The sequence below is a fragment of the Belonocnema kinseyi genome, chromosome 8, assembly GCF_010883055.1.
Source record: "Belonocnema kinseyi isolate 2016_QV_RU_SX_M_011 chromosome 8, B_treatae_v1, whole genome shotgun sequence".
Classification (NCBI taxonomy): Eukaryota; Metazoa; Arthropoda; class Insecta; order Hymenoptera; family Cynipidae; genus Belonocnema; species Belonocnema kinseyi.
In genome coordinates this window covers 114,338,543-114,355,287 of record NC_046664.1, presented here as the reverse complement: position 1 = coordinate 114,355,287, position 16,745 = coordinate 114,338,543, and the positions used below count along the sequence as shown (strand labels likewise).

Here is a 16,745-nt window from a genome sequence, read left to right as displayed (position 1 = left end):
ACCTAAGACATTACAATTCGATCCTTGTTACTGTAAACTTCTTACGCTCCTCTCTCAGATTAAACGTCACATTTAAACTTATGTGTGAACTATCTTCATTTTTCTTAACCCTTGTTATCGGTACATCTAAGAGCTCAAATCAAGTGCTCAACATATTCATTAACAATTTATTTTCAGTTAATTTGAATTGTGAGTATAAAACATTAAAATTGTATTAATTATTTCATATAATATTATTATAGTAACAAAAACTAAACATTGATTATTTTATTTCGTAATTCTCAATTTTACCGTGAAGATTCCAATTTTAGCTAAGGGGCTCAAATCAGGTAAAGGATTTTGACCTATTGGCTCCGACCTCTTGGCCTGACATCGATAGTAGACACCAGGATCGCTCTTTGGAGACCCCTGCCCTACTTTATACCATACAGTGATTTTCAGCTAGGTTTTTACGAGAAATGTATACAGGAAATCTTAACTTTATTTCGATGGGCTTTTGAAACTGTTATAATTATTAAAAAATAAACGTAAATAAACCATAAATAAATCAATTATTGTGTGTTAACCTGGAAAATTATAAAGATTTGACCTGCAAGCATTTGGAAATTACCTGGAATACAAACTCATCTCATGATTTGCCATTCTAAAAAATGCTTTGGATTTTAGCAAAAGCTTTCCGTGCAATTGTGAAGAAAGTGCGTTGTCCTCCAATTTTAATTTTTCTTTCAAATTATTATAAATTCTGTTAATTCTTCTGCACCCATCAAAGTTGTCCCTACAAAATATAATTTTTTGTTGCAGATGTTGGCGGGATGCAGCAATAAATGAATTTAAGACAAGAGGTCCCTCATATCTACGAACAAATGTAGACACAAATAACGCATTAAGTGATCATTATATGGGCTCAAAAATCGTAGACAGCTTACGAATAAAGCCGAAGTTAGGAATTTTTTTTACAGGCGATGTTGAGAGTAGTATATTTGACTCCTTGAAAGGTAAATTTTAAATACTCTTTTTAGTTAAAAACTCAGGGTGTCGATTTGTCCGCAAAACATAGAAAACACACTAAATGAACAGGAATGATCGATCAGCTTTGTAATCAGAGAGTGTTATTATGTAGAAGTCGTTTTGAGGAAAAAATTCGACAAAATTAATGTTTCCAAATGTTGTAAAATTCAAAAAACTATAAAATATTATTGAACACTGATACAAAATTTACTATAAACATATATGTTAGAGGCCTGCTACATGTTTGAAAACACGAACCCGGAGGGTCGGCTAAGTTTTCGAGTTCACATCGCTGTTTGAAAATCCAAAAACCTTGCTTTGAAAGTAAAGGGTGTGAATGCGTAGATAACATAACCAAATAAATATTATATTATCATTTAGAGAATTGAACTTCATAAATATATATCGCGACCCTAAAACAATAGGGTTCTAGGTTTTATTAAGTAAAATATTCGCAACAAAAGTTTGTATAACCACGTAGAATCACTCGATAGAGCCACGTTGCCAGATTAAAAGCATGCAAATAAAAAAGATAATAATCTGCTTTAAATTCAAGACGCCTTTCAACGTTAAAATATTAGGTGCGCGACTAAGTTCCCGCCGTTTGCCAATAGATGGCTCCAGCAGTAAGTGCTGGTCAATTTTGACATTCAAGACGTCATGAACCAAGCTTAGACATATGGTAAAAAAACCGTGTTGTAATTTTGCCGTCATATACTTTTGATTGTGTTAAAATGTCCGATTTTGTGCCAAATAATCGTCATTTGCGGGAAGTGTTGATGCGTGAATATTCGGCGAAGCTGACGACGTAGAAGCATGACCGGGTAGTCCCCATGACTTTCTTCTCTTTGGGTTGCTGTAATGAATCCATTTTTCATCACTCGTCACGATGGGATGAAGAAAACCCTTCCTTTTTTGCCGCTTTAGCAGTTTCACAGGCGAAAAAACGACGCTCAAATGGCACAAATCATAAGGAACTCAAATTCCTTGTTTTTTAATCTTTCGCAATGCATGCAATCGCTTGGAACTGGTTTGGCGGGTAACTATGAATGCTGAAGTAAGCTATTCTTGCGTTTGGTACGGATCGTCATTGAGCAATACCTCCAATTCAGCGACTTTGAAGGTTTTTGGCATTTCTTCACGCGGACGGTCGTCAACATTGAAATCATCGTCTTTGAAGTAACTGAACCAGTGACGGCACGTTGTTTCACACAGAGCAACACCAAAAATATCTGGAGCTAAAATAAAATTACTAATGTGTCAACACGGTTTTTTTACCATACTATATGTCTAAGCTTGGTTCATGACGTTTTGAATGTCAAAATCGACCAGCACTTACTGCTGGAACCATCTATTGGCAAGCAGCGGGAACTTAGTTGCGCACCTAATAATAAAAGGTTAATGTATGGAAACGTTGTATACATTAGAATTTTAACCCTTTTGAACCCATCTTACAAAGACTCAAAGCCCTATCTCCATGCAATTTTCTATACGTTTAAGCCATAAGGTTCTATCGTATGATTCAATAATTTATTACACCGAAATGTTGGTATTTCTAGAGTTGGAAAAATCGAATATAGCACTCCATGGTTATGAGGTTATGATATTTTATTTTAAGTACTAAGTTCAATACTAATATTATGTGCAAATAGTATCCTCGTACTCTTACTCTTTGAATAATTTTTAAAGGGTCTTCATAAATTTTTCTTCTCAAATTACATCGTCCAAATCTTTGAGTTTCTGAAATATTCTTTACAAGGTTTATCAATTTTATTACAAATTGTTCTGTATATTAATTTCTTCATTTTTGTAATAAAATGATTTTTAAATATATGTTTTTATTTATATAATTGTTAAGAGCACGAAAAGCGGAAATCAAACAAACTTTTAATCGAAAGATTTTTTTAGATATTTTTGTTTATTTGCATAATTTAAAAAACCCATATGCCGGAACTATTTTCAAAGGATCCCGCATCAAATACATGGTAAAAAAAGGTCCCGGTGGCAATTTCAAAGTCTTTGATATTTTTACATTCTCATTCATGAGAGTAATGTAGTCCAAATTTGCGATCTCTGGTCTTTATCGGATCTTTACGTTTCGGCACTCACAGAATCCGAAAATCGTAAAATTTTATTGGTGTATGTCTGTATGTCTGTCTGTATGTATGGTTACCTGAATGTTGTAACTCCGCTAACTTTCTAAAGATTTTTCCAATCGAGTCACCCTTTGATAGACTTCTCAAGGTTTCCAAAATGAAAGTTAATTTCGTTAAGCAGATATTTCTAGCCAAAACAAAAAAATTTAGAGCATTTTCAAAATTTGTTTTTTTTTCATTCGATTTTAGAAATGTTTGTCAAAGTTTCTTATAGATAGGTAGACGACTTACAAATTATCCAAATAAAATTTTTTATTTCGATGAAAATTAGAAAAGTTATATACTTTTGACAATTTTAAAAATATTCAGAAAAATAGAAAAAATATATGTATCTTATAGATTAGGAAATTTCATTTAAATTTGTTAATAGATGTCAAATATATTTAGAAACTATCTCAGTTAAATATTCCGTTAAGATGAAAATTCAAAAAGTTATATGCTTTTCAAAATGTTGAAAATTTAAAAAAAAAAGGAAAAAAATCTGTTAATAAGGTAAGAAATATCAATCCAAATTTCTGCTAGATGTAAAATATATGTATTTTGCAAATATCCTCATGAAATTTCCTAATTTGGAAAAAGTTCAAATTATCTTGATGACGTTTTTAAATTGGACACAAATTATCGGGCGTGAGTTTCATAATAAGAATCTAATCGTCAAAGCAGTAGTAGCCGCGCTCAAACTTGGCCCAAAGCTCTGCGCGCGCTGCGCGTTACGACAATGTACCTACGCAGTGGGCATATTATTAAGTTTATGCTGTCCTGATCGAAAAATCTTGATGGCAAACACGCAAATTATGTACAGTTTTTGCGGTATGACAATTTAAAAGTCAGATTTTGGTATGCATTTTTATCTGTGAAGTGGAATATATCACAGATAGTGGAATATATCACAGACGCTCCCATCTTACCTTAAAAAAAAGCGTTTAATACAAGCACTCAGAAAAAAAAAATTCCCAGCGTTGCTGTTTGGCTGTTTGGCATCAGGTGGATTCAAGTGAAATTGACATAGAACACAATCAAATGGTTATTACGGACTTGACCTGGCTGATCAGCTTCAAACGGCAACGCTGGGAGTTGATTTTGTTGTCTGGGTGATTTCTTAAAAGCTATTTTTATCACCGATTCAGACAACCAAATGCCTCTTGAGAATAGAAATAGAATTTCAGGTTTGAAGTTCGATAACATGCAATTATATGAACTCTTTGCGCGTTGATAAACGCTTAGCGCTCATTATTTCCAACGCGATTACATCGCATTGTTCGTCCGTGCAATTATTTTTCTGCATGTACTTGCTCGAAAGCAATGCAAAGGTCGAAAAAATGTCTGATATATTCCATTTCACAGGTAAAAATATGTACCAAAATCTGAGCTTTAAATCATCGCAGCGCAAAAAATGTTCAAAATTTGAGTTTTTTCAAAAATGATTTTTTGATCAGGAGAGTATAAACTGAAAAAGTATCAAAAACTTTGACAATTCCACCGGCACCTTTTTTACCATGTATTTGTACGGGGTCCTTTGTCATTTTTTAGCTATTTTTAATGTTTTTAGTTATTAATCAGAAACTATTTTTGTAAATTCATTTTTTACTTTTCAGTTATTTTTTAGTTTTTGTAACAAATTATTTTGAACTGGCAAGAACTTGATTAATTTTTAAATCAGATTATTGGCTCGAAGTGATTTTGCCACTATCATCTTCTGTATAGAAATGTCTAAAATTGAACAAAAGTGTAAAATTCTCAACTGAACTGAAATTTAATATGTGACGTTAAACAAAACAACGGAAGGTGGAAAATTTCTCCAAAATATAAACCTAATCTCAAATACTTAAATCATTAAGATCATATTAAGAATATATTTATGATTACGCAAGCTTATATGGCATAAAGTTTATAATTTAAAAAGAGTCTCTCGCATTTATGCTTTCGCTGAAAGTGAGCAACGAAGTTTGCAAACTAAATGTGCGTTCGCTTATAACACACGAACAAAAGAGCGAAAAAAAGCTCTATTGCGAAAATTACACAAATGTGGAATATTATACGGACGAATCAAAAATCACTATATAGTGTAAAAATTTTCGTTATAAAATAGAAATTTATGCGCGGTCGGTAATTTTACCAGTTTGGGGAATTTTACTCTGTACAACGTGAGTCCTTTTTTTACACACTCTGAGCGTAGTGATTTTCAACACGTCGTATCAATTTATGCAGGGTCGTAGAATTAAACCCGTAAGAGACGTCATTCTACGCAACGTGTGGAAATTTTCTTTCTAACCTGTAATTTTAATGCATTTAAAGTGACATTTTATACGTGTAAATTTACACTTTGAAGTGCAATTTTAAAACGTATTTTTCACACTGTAATGACGTATCTTTGGATTGCAACGCCCTGTTAATTACATTGATTTTATGGAGGATCTTGTTCCAAATCAGAAAAGTGCAAATGAACTGGAAATTTATTTGAACTAACAGCCCCTTTGCAGTTGTCATAGCATCTAAATCTAACGAATCAGATGAATATTGTTCTAGTTCTTCCAAAACTTCCGCAAAATACAAGCATAAAGCTTTAATCGCACTAGGTCTAGCAGGCGTTGTACCGGAGAAAAAAAGTGTACAATGTTTGTATAATACCAAAAAATGTCATCATCTTTGGAGTAACGCAAGCTGCATTATTTCCGACCAAGTTTAAGCTCTGAGTCACACAAGTCATATCGACGCCTGAGTAGAATAAGGTTTTTGTTCCAAATCTGCTCGAGGAAGGTGTGGGTTCGAAGTTCGCTTGAAGAAGGTTTTGGTTCCGAACTTTTTGGAAAAAGGCGTTCGTTCGCCCAAGTATTTCATTCTTGAAATTTTGTAGTGGTATCACTGACGCAGGGGATCAAAGTTTTCTGATATAAATGTTCCTTCTTTTATTTCAGCTTTTAATTCAAACTATTTTGCATAATTATATAAAACTAAGATAATACGACTCCACTTTCTACATTTATTTTGAAATCACTATATTATGAATTAATTATAGTATGGCATGCAATGTGGTGATTATTAAATAAAATAATTTTTTGCCACAGATAATTGAATATTTTATTATTTATAATAAACCTGCCTAAATCAGCGAAAAAAGGACCTCCAGGATAATTATAGTTCTCGTACATTATTAAATGCATTAGCATAATTTATTGAAGAACAAAAATATTAATTTACCGCAAGAAATTTAAGATATTTATATTGTGTACTATACCTGATACTATATAGTAAATTTGTATAGAATCTTTGAATATTTTTTTTTAAAGAAAATTATGTATATTTTTTAAATAAACATGATCATCGAAAAAAAGTAATTATTTCAAACAAATGTAATAAATCACTACATAATTTCATTATAAAATGAGTGATACTCTAGAGGAATAACCCCGCTTGAACACATCAATTGTAAATCGTTCTTTTTTCCGTATCCAATTGAATTTTCTGTTGATACAGTTTTTTTAGCGGATACTTGTTCTGGATAGATTTTTTCGTATCAATTCAGTAAAGTTATACACGTCATTTTGAGTCATTTCATTAACAATATAAAAAGGCTCTTTAACTTTGGCTGTCCTCATTATCTGACACCACTGAGATTGTGAAAAGGCAGAGAGGTTTTTGCATGAGTTCTCGATTCTGACGTGCATCGTATCTCCTCCATTATAGGTGTGACCTTTTTCTAGATATCTGTAATTATAAATAAATATTACCTGGGGAGAGGAGAAGTTATGTGTCTTCAAACTTTAAAACGGTGCATCCATTGGAAAAATGGCAAGGCTTCTCAGTTCTAAACTAGAAATCCACCATTGAAGATTTTCGCGGTCATGAAGAATCACCAAGTATATAATACCAATATTTACCTGTGAGTAATAACTACATTGAACTTCTTCGCAGCCCTAATGTACATTGAATACAACATTTTGTTGCGATTTTGAGCTCCACAGTTATTGCTATAAAATCTAAATTCTTTTATTGCAGATTTAGCCTTCATTTCAATATATCGCCACCGGCAACTGCTAATCTCATTCGCTCATTTGCCATCAACTGTCTCCCTCATGATTTGCCAGATCAAAAACTGTAAAGTTGTATACATTTAGCTTTCTTTTATAATACATCATAGACTCGTTTGATCGAGGAGTTTTTTACGTTTGTTGAACATCGAAACAAGCCACGCAAAGTGTATTGTCTTGTACAGAAGCTTTTTTATCTTCTGCCATTAGTGTCCTTACCAGATTCTTATTTGCTAAGTGAGCATCATGGCTAGCTTGTTGCAGATTTTTGTGATCTTCTGTTAAGTTTTTAAGTGCTGAGCATTGATCACATAGGTCTTTCTTCGACTTATGAAACTCCAAATTAAATTGATGATTAAAAGTTTCTTTGTAATGATGCTCAGACGCAATTCCAATAGCATTTTTTTCACTCATGCAGTTTTTATAACTCCGATACATTTCGTTTAAAGAAAGACTCTCTTCTAGAAAAGTTTTATTAGTTGTCTTGCGACAGTAATGCGAATCAACTGTAGGGAATGATTTGATATGTTCCACAACGCTTTCAGTAACATGTGAAAGCAGTATATGTGGCCGATAAAGGTGCTTCCCTTGCATATCTTCTTCTATAGTGCTTTCACTTTTCAGATTTCGGATTTTTTTAGACACAGTCTTAATCACTTTCGGAGATATACCTGAAATAATTTAATTTTTTTAATTTATGACTAAAATTTATAGTTTTTATGAGGGCCAATTCACGATATTTCAAACTTTCAAATGTGTTTCATAATTTTACAGCGATTTATTGATAGTACAACTGCACTGATTGTAAACTAATCATTTTCCTTTTAAATTATATACTTTTTGCATACTATGCGCAATCCAAAAATTTAAACATTAAATTCTAAGCGTTGAGCTTTAAAAGTTAAAAACTATTATAAAATGTTAAGTTTTTGAAAAAAACTGCAGAAGTATTTTATTACATTTTTTCCGTCGATGTTTCAAAATTAATTGATTCTTCTTTTTGAGATTCATATATGTGACGTTTCATTAAGTGCATTTGATGTCTTACTTAAAGTGCACATTTTGCATTTACATCCACCCATGCGGACCGAAAATGTTTCCGCTTTCTCGTCAATGGCAAATCGGGATTTCTATTTCTTTTCTTAGGAAATGTTAGCTGTTCAGATACTTGATACACATCGGACACGTCGTTTTCATCAAGATCATTCGTATTTATGTTAAAATTGTTATTTGCATCTCCATGGAAGTCATCAAATAAATCAATTTCATCATTTTCTTTTAAACCACTTTGAACACCTAATAAAACCATTTTCAGTCTAAATATTAAATATTATTTAAACGTTCTGGTTAATTTTAACACCTACTATTGCTACACTTTAAAGATATGACAAAAAAAGTGATTAAAAAAAAAATTTTATTCACTGCGAGTAAATATTAGTAGTAAATTAGTAGTAAATATTAATAGTCCTGCTTAGAATGAATACGTATATTACATTTTTGAACATTATTTTTAAACAAATTTCTAACACTGCAGTGTATTGAACCTAAATCTATACCTAAATGTATCGCACAGCGCTCGGTATTCTAAACTATTACGATATACCTACAAAATTAAAAGTAAATGAAGAAAGCATCCTAATAAGCCACATGTTTAAAAAAGTTGAAATATTAATGTTTAACTTTCTTTTTTTAATTTAAAAAAATATAAAGCATATAATTTTTTAATAAATTATTCAAATCTAATAAAATTCTTCTTTGTGTAATATTTCGTTCTTTTGTGTTTTAGACCATTTTACAACTTTTTATAATGACCTAAAATGTCAGTTTTAATGAGCACTAAAAATTTTTATCGTCGAAACCTCGAAACTTTATCGCGAACTGTGAAAATTTTTTCAATGAAAAATTTTTTTAAACTTTTGTGTGAAGTTTTGATTTTTAGTTGTTTTAGACCATTTTACAAAGATTAGGCATGACATTAAATTTAGTTTTATCTTAAAATTTGCAATTCCTAATAAAGATGGAACTTAGACTTTTTCTCCAAAAAACGAAACTGGGAAAAATTTTTTTTCAGTATTAATGATAAAATTGGATCTCAAAAAAGCATATGTCATTCACGTAATTTTACTTAGAATTCTTTTTAAAGTTTTTTTACGAGGTTTTTTTTTTATAAATGTAAGCGATTTTATATGATTATATGCACATTTCAAATACAACTTTTAATACCTTTTTGCTCAATCTTTTTTGTTATATCTCATTTAAACTGAATACGATGCTTGTGAAACAAGATTTTTGTTTTCCTTTGGTATATTATAAAAATAATTTACTTACTTGGTTGTTCTGGAGTTTCCACAATAGAATTAGAATTATCCTCTGAATTTGATAAATACGAGCTGAACGATTTTATTGCTTCTGAATTTCCTGTTTCGATTACTGTATAAGCTACACCACAAATATTAAATATTTTAAATAATGTCAGATTTTATATATAAATTTGAGTATTCTTAAAGGACATTAATTATTTTTAGAACTCACATTTTTATGCGCTTTTTTCATTATCCAGAATGAAATTGTAATCTTCTGAAGTTAAAGATCTTTCAGTTATTCTCATCGGAATATTTAATGAATTATCACTGGCTAAATCGACAATATTAGAAAGATGTATGTATATATAATTTCATTCATGTTTATATATGATAAATGAAATTTATTTTTACAAAAAATATTATTTTAATGTTACCTAACTTCCATTGCTTATATCTTTCGATAGCATAGTTTATTAAAATAATGACGCAATCCACTGTACTGATTTAAAACTAAGCTCAGTTTCGACTGAAGCTTCCTGATGAATTTGCGAAGATGTTTTCGAAGTACGCAAGTTTCTGCTTTATGTTTCTAATGTTTGTAAACAAAATGATTGAAGAAGTCTTAAATATTTGGAAATCAAATTATGTAGTAGCCTTTGGAGATATAGCCAGGAATCATTGTATTTCGATCATTTTTTGGTGACAAATTGTTTCATTTAAAAGAATAAAAAAATGTTATATTTCATTAATTAGATTCGACTCTAAAATATATTATATTCTTCTTCTAATATTTAATTTTTACATTCTCATTCATGAGAGTGTAATGTAATCGTCCAAATTTTCGATATCTGTTTTTTAACGGATCTTTACTCTTCGGCACTCACAGAATCCGAAAATCATAAAATTTCATCGGTGTCTGCCTGTCTGTATGTCTGTCTGTATGTCTGTATGTATGGTTACCAGAATGTTGTAGTCACGCTAACTTTTGAAGGATTTGTCCAATCAAGGCAGCCTTTGATACACTTTTTAAGGTTCCCAAAATGAAGTCTTAAGTTCGTTAATCAAACATTTTCAAACAAAATAAAAAATTTAGAGCATTTTGAAAGTTTGAATTTTTTTTAAATTGAGAAATTGTTGTCAACGTTTCTTATAGATGGGTAGAAGACTTACAAATTTTAATTAAAATTCATCACCAGACATCAATTATTTTCAGAAACTCTAACAGTTAACTTTTTCGATTAGAAACAATTCAAAAAGTTTGAGCTCTTTCAAAATTTGAATAAAATGTTTTCATGAGGTTTAGAAATTGTTGTCAAATTTTCTGGTATGCTTAAAAAAGACTTAAAAATTAACCTAATTACATTTTTAAATTCGACTAAACTTCAAAAAGATATATGCTTCTCAACATTTTGAAAATATTCAAAAAAAGGAAGAAATATTGTTTTAATAGGTTAAGAAATATCAATCCAAATTTCTGCTAGATATAAAATATATTTTTTCGAAACTATTATCATGAAATTTCTTAATTATTGTTTTTTTTAGATTTTAACAAGATTTACAAATTATCTTAATGAAGCTTTTCAATTGGAAAAAAGTTATCGAGCGCGAGTTTCGTAATGAGAATGTAATCGTCAAAGCCGTATGTGCTTTGAGAACCTTCTTTAAAAACAAATCAAAAAGAAATTCAGTTACAATTTATGGCTGTAATTCCTCAGAAGTTTAAATCGCAGTATTTGATTTAATTTATAGTATTTACGATACTTGAAAAAATATAGTTAAAGTGTACGCATTGAAAGTACGAAATCGAGCGCGAAGCGCGCGACCTATGCGCGCTCAAACTTGGCTCGAAGCGACGCGTGCGGAGTGCAAAACGAGAATATGCCCGCGCAGCGGGAATATTTTTCACTTAGAATAAACTAAAAATTATATTATTCAAAAAAAATTCGATAAAATGAATCCTGATTCATATTATTTTTAAATTAACTTATTGCGAATTTAAATCACTAATCATCATTCGGCTGAAACCTTTCTCGAGCAGATTCGGAAAAAACACTTTATTCTACTCAGGCATCGATATGTGTTTATTTTCAAAATTCCACTTTGCACTCCTCGATATTTTCGAGATATGTTTCACCCTGCTTTCAACTGCTTCCACTGTCTTAAGTTGCGATTTTCTAGAAGCCAAAGTGCTTTATTCAGCACCTAAAGATATTTTTGCCATCGTTCATCTCACCTGAAAAAATAATTCTTTAAATTCTAGGCTATGGTAATATATAAGACTGAAATGTAAGAAATTTCAATTAGATTAAAATCCAAATTAAAAATCCTATTTAACATCCAATAATCAAATTGATGCAAACTCCTGTTAAAAACAAGAATCCAACGACTAAATTTGAACCACAACGAATAAACAAAAACAAAAAATTCTATTGTAATCTGAAAAAAGATTACAATAGATTGCAATGGAATTTTTGTTTTTGTTTATTCGTTGTGGTCCGAATTTGGTCGTTGGATTCTTGTTTTTAACAGGAGTTTGCACCATATAAGACCGATTTCATTTTAAATCATGCAGGGAGGCCCAGGTTAGGGGTTCAGAATAAATTGGGCTTTAAATTTATAATTAGTGAAACCTTTTAAAAAGTGTAAGAATTTTTTGCAGGAATTTTAATTCTGAACAACTTTGTATTCTTCATATATATGTAATAAATTATTGTGTAAACTGTTAAGAAAAAAGGTATATATACCCTCGTTTTTAACAGCTTATGCTAAAGCTTCAAAATTTTGATTTATTGACAAAAAAATTTTTTACTGAAAAAGTGGTTTACCTACAAAAATAATTTATTAAAAATGTAGTTTATATTGTCAGCGATATTCCATAAAAAAAATTAAAAATTGAAAAAGTGGACTTTTTGAGAAAATCCAGTTAAAGTATTTTCAGAAAAATAGCAGATATTTCGTCATTTTCCAACGTTTTTATATTTTTTTGGATCATTCGATAGAACAAGGATTCCCCTATCATTAGAACAAGATGTCCAAATATATGTAATCAGTAAAAAAAATACAACATTAAAAAAAAATCTGTCAGTTTTCAAATAGATTTTGACAATTAGAAGGTTAACTTCATAGCTCGTAATTCCTAAGATATTTTTTTCAGGTAAACTTTGAAATAAGTAGCCCTTTATTTTCGTCGTAAAATATTATTTTTAAAGGCCAATTTATTCTGACACCCTAACCTGAACCTTTCAGCATGATTTGGAATAGAATCGGTTATAAGGGCATTTCAACTTAGTGACAATTGCCGTACATCAATATCGATCAAAATTGATTAACAGAAATGTCAACCAACTTCCCGTCTATATGGTTAAGCATGGGCCGGGACAAAATAGTAAAATAGAGAAGGGATCAGATCAAGCAAAAAAGAGAAAAAGAAGCACATAAAAAGCCTGCTACTTATGTGTGTTTCGTCATTTATATTCCATTAAACGGATACAAACTTAAAAGGTTCCAAGGAATTGCTCAAAAATGTAATACTATCTTAATTTGAATCAGTGGAATTTTAATTTTTTTTAACACTAACTTAAGAATTTGAACTGACGTTTAGTGAATTTTAAGTCGTTCGAATTTTAAAATTATTTTACGTTCTAGAATGATTAAGATTACCTTTCAAAAAGCTATTTCTTTCAACAAAAAAAGTAAAATTTTACGCAGATGTATTCACAAATTCATTGCACAATAAATAAATTAAAATATAAAATTTATTCATGTTACGTCTTGAGGTCGTGGCGTGCAGACTGATTATTAGAATTTTAGTACTAATTGCTTGGAAGTTCTCGTTTAAGACTGGCTTTTTCGGCCACTCAGGTAGAGCTCCTCCGAAAAGGACTTCACAAAAGTGAAAATTCGAATTCCACCTGGGAGAAACTTCCGGCAAATTAAAGGAAAGTAGGTAAAAATTATGAATCGAGAGGAGTGTAGGTGGAGCGAGGGAAGGTATCGTCCGATCATCTTTACTTAATTTGCGGTAATAATCGCAGCTCCCCAAATTGCTGCAATTCTAACCAGGATTAAGTTTTAAATTAAGACTGTAAATGTATAAACCCAGACGTAAATAAAGGAGTGTCTAGTAGCCTTAAAGAATCTCCATATGGGGTGCTATCGACTAAACAGCTGATGTACTCGTTTACTATCTTCTGGATTCTAGAAGCTAGTGAACGAGTACGCGCCCCTCAAGTAGGGGCGATGCATTCGAGTTGCGGACCACGGCGAGAATCGACGGGGGCATTCCTCGAGTTGCTGGCTAGGTTGAGTGCCTGGGACGTTTCCCCTTCGAGGGTTCTTTCGGTCTCCACTCAACCTTCTACTTCTACTACACAAATTTATTTTCTTGACGCTGGCACGTTTAAATTTTTTTGGGAAATAAGTATTGTCATAACTTATACTTTATTACAACATTATTCGCGTTATACTTGGAGAAAATTTAGCCCAAACTTCGATTGGAAAATTTGAACCGCTCTTAATATAAACTTTAAACATGAATCCGAGCTCTTGAATATTTCTCAACTAACTTTAACCTAAATGAAATCTACAACCATTGGTAATAATGGAAATGTAAAAAATAGAACGTATAGTCTTATGAATACCAGTTTCAAAGTCTACATAAATAGGCATTACTTTTTTTGTCAAGAAGTAAGAAGGTAGCCAAAGTTATAATTTTCAAGTTCGAAAACTTTTGTTTGAAGCTTTCATAAACTTCTTTCAGGGTACCTAAAATTAAACGTTTTTGTATTAGTTTTTTAGAGCCGTCGTGTCGCCTTGCTTCACAGAGAAGCAGTCTTTTTTCCCAGGTAATTGTCGACTCACGTCACATTCATAGTAAAAGTCTTAAACAATTTTAATTGTGTCTTCTGATCACTTTTTACCCGGCCTAGGGTTTTGGGATGTTCCAATACCAGTTTTTGTGTGCAATGGTACAGATTCACGAGCTAAACTGTACGGCACTCCAAACTCAGATGTTATTTTCCGACTTCCCCAACCCTTTAGTACCATAGTCAGAAGTTGGGCTGCATAGGATCTATTGGATTTTTTTATTTAATTGTTCCCTAATTTCGTTTGTTAAATCTTCTATGTCGTTCTTAATAGTATCAACTTCAAAGTATTTAAACACATTTTCCAATTGTACATTGAGAGTTTCCTGTATCTCAATCACTTTCTGAATTTGTGCAGTTTTTGTTCGAAGATCACTATTCTTTACAATGGAAGAAATTCCTAAAATCTGTAGGATTTCATTCAATTTCAAAAGGTCTTTTTCCCTGTCGACATCTCCTTTTAACTCTTCAAAAAGGCGTCTTGAAGTTGAGGTAAATCTCCAACTAACTCAAAATTCATTTCTTTAAGAAAGTCTTCAGCAGATGGAGGTGAATGCTCTACTTCATCATCAAATGAAGAACCTCTCTGATTTTTTATTTTTAATCGACATGTTGTACAAGTGTATTTGTCTAAGCCAACGGAAAACGTTGCACTAATTAATTGTTAAACTTAAAGTAGCCTTACCCTTAACGAGATTTCCGAATAAATATGACGAAACGTGAATTTGAGGTTAAAAGGGTTTTCTTTTGTCTCAGAAGCAATTGTTTTGCAACAAAAATTATGATATGCGACTAACTTCATCTAATTTTAGACATCCACGTGGCTCGAAACAAAACAGGCACGAGGATGATCCTTTTGTTTTGAGACGACTTTTCTCTGAATGTTCATAACAGCTCCCTGCAACGACTGTATGTCAGCGTTAGTTCACTAGTACGATCAAGTGAAGCGAGGAGTGCAGACGGCGCTGCGAGTCTTCCCAGCCTGATTTTACATGGCAAGCATAGGCAAAATTAGTTAGAAATTAACTTAATTGATATTATTCGTAATGAAAATTTGTATTATGAATCACATAATTGAAATTTCATATCTTTTTTAAATATCAGAGTAATTTTAACTTTTTTTAAATCGTTAAAATCTTTTTTTCAGCTGCTGGAAATATGAAATTTTTGAATCGTATGACGGGGGAAGTTAATTTACATTATTTTCCAACTCAAGAAATAAAACAAAAATAGTTTGAAACTCATAACATAGTTTTTAATAATAATATTGTAAATTATATTCCATAAACAAAATTACTGCTACGAAATATAAAATCTAATTATAAGTAAAAATGAATAACAGATATTCTAATTTTATATTGGGGTAAGGAATTGATTTAATGACTAAGAAAATTTAAATAAGAGCAATGCCATATGCTGGTAAAAATAAGCAATTTATTAACGACAGTAACCGTAAAACTATAATAAATGGATTTACACTTCTTAAAACTTTAAGCTGTTTAAACCTCAGCAAATCGACTACATTTTTTTTTATAACATTTCACCTATTAGCTTTAATTTTGCTTTCTTTAGTGAACTGTCTCATTCTAAGTGATAAATAGTTCTTGATGGCGTACACGAGAACGTCACAGCTGGGTTCAGCACAGGGATATTTAAATGTTTTATTTGAAATGAAGTCATTAATGACAGGATCGCAAGAGTTATTCCAACGGACATACTGTTTAATAAAAATTATAAAATTATAAATTAATTAAAATAATAGTTTAATTTAAACAGAAAACTCGAGAAGGTAAATTTTTGATTAATTTTTTTATATTTCCTCGAAAGAATTTTTCTAAATAAAGATATTGTTCTAGTTTAACGTGTTCAATATTTTTTATTAAAATATATAGTTTTTATTAAAATACATAGTTGTTATGTAATTTTTTATATTTCTACAATTATTTTTTTAAAATAAAGCTATCGTTAAATTTCATGATAAAATTTTAAATATTTTTTATTAAAGTACATAGTACATGTACATAGTACATAAAGTACATATCGTTCCAGTTGAAGGTAAAATGCTTGATAATTTTTATTAAATTACATAGTTCTTATTTAATTGTTTTTAATTGAATTTTTTATATTAATAAAAAATAATTTTTTAAATAAAGGTATAATTCCAGTTTAAGATGAAATGTTTGATATTTTTGATTAAATTACATAGTTATCATTGAATTGTTTTTATTTCTAATTCGGAGATGAAGCTATAGGACACCACGACTGCGATGTTGAACACGATCTGATGGAAAACTCAATTGAAAAAGTCTGTGTCACTGAGGTTAGGGATATAATTAAGAACTTGAAAAACGGTAAGGCTGCCGGGGTAGACGGTATTAACGCTGA

General features: G+C 30.9%; 2 protein-coding genes across 2 annotated transcripts in view; one reads left to right on the top strand and one right to left on the bottom strand.

Moving 5' to 3' along the window:
- The window catches only part of LOC117177986 (inactive pancreatic lipase-related protein 1-like), a 111,966-nt gene that overhangs the window by 10,985 nt on the left and 84,236 nt on the right, over positions 1-16,745 (top strand). Inside the window, exon 2 of the mRNA XM_033369148.1 lies at positions 802-995. Coding sequence (XP_033225039.1) covers positions 802-995 — 194 coding nt within the window. The remainder of the gene's footprint in view (positions 1-801; positions 996-16,745) is intronic.
- The window catches only part of LOC117177987 (5'-AMP-activated protein kinase subunit beta-2), a 314,314-nt gene continuing 309,031 nt past the window's right edge, over positions 11,463-16,745 (bottom strand). Inside the window, exon 6 of the mRNA XM_033369151.1 lies at positions 11,463-11,728. Coding sequence (XP_033225042.1) covers positions 11,720-11,728 — 9 coding nt within the window. The 3' untranslated portion in view covers positions 11,463-11,719. The remainder of the gene's footprint in view (positions 11,729-16,745) is intronic.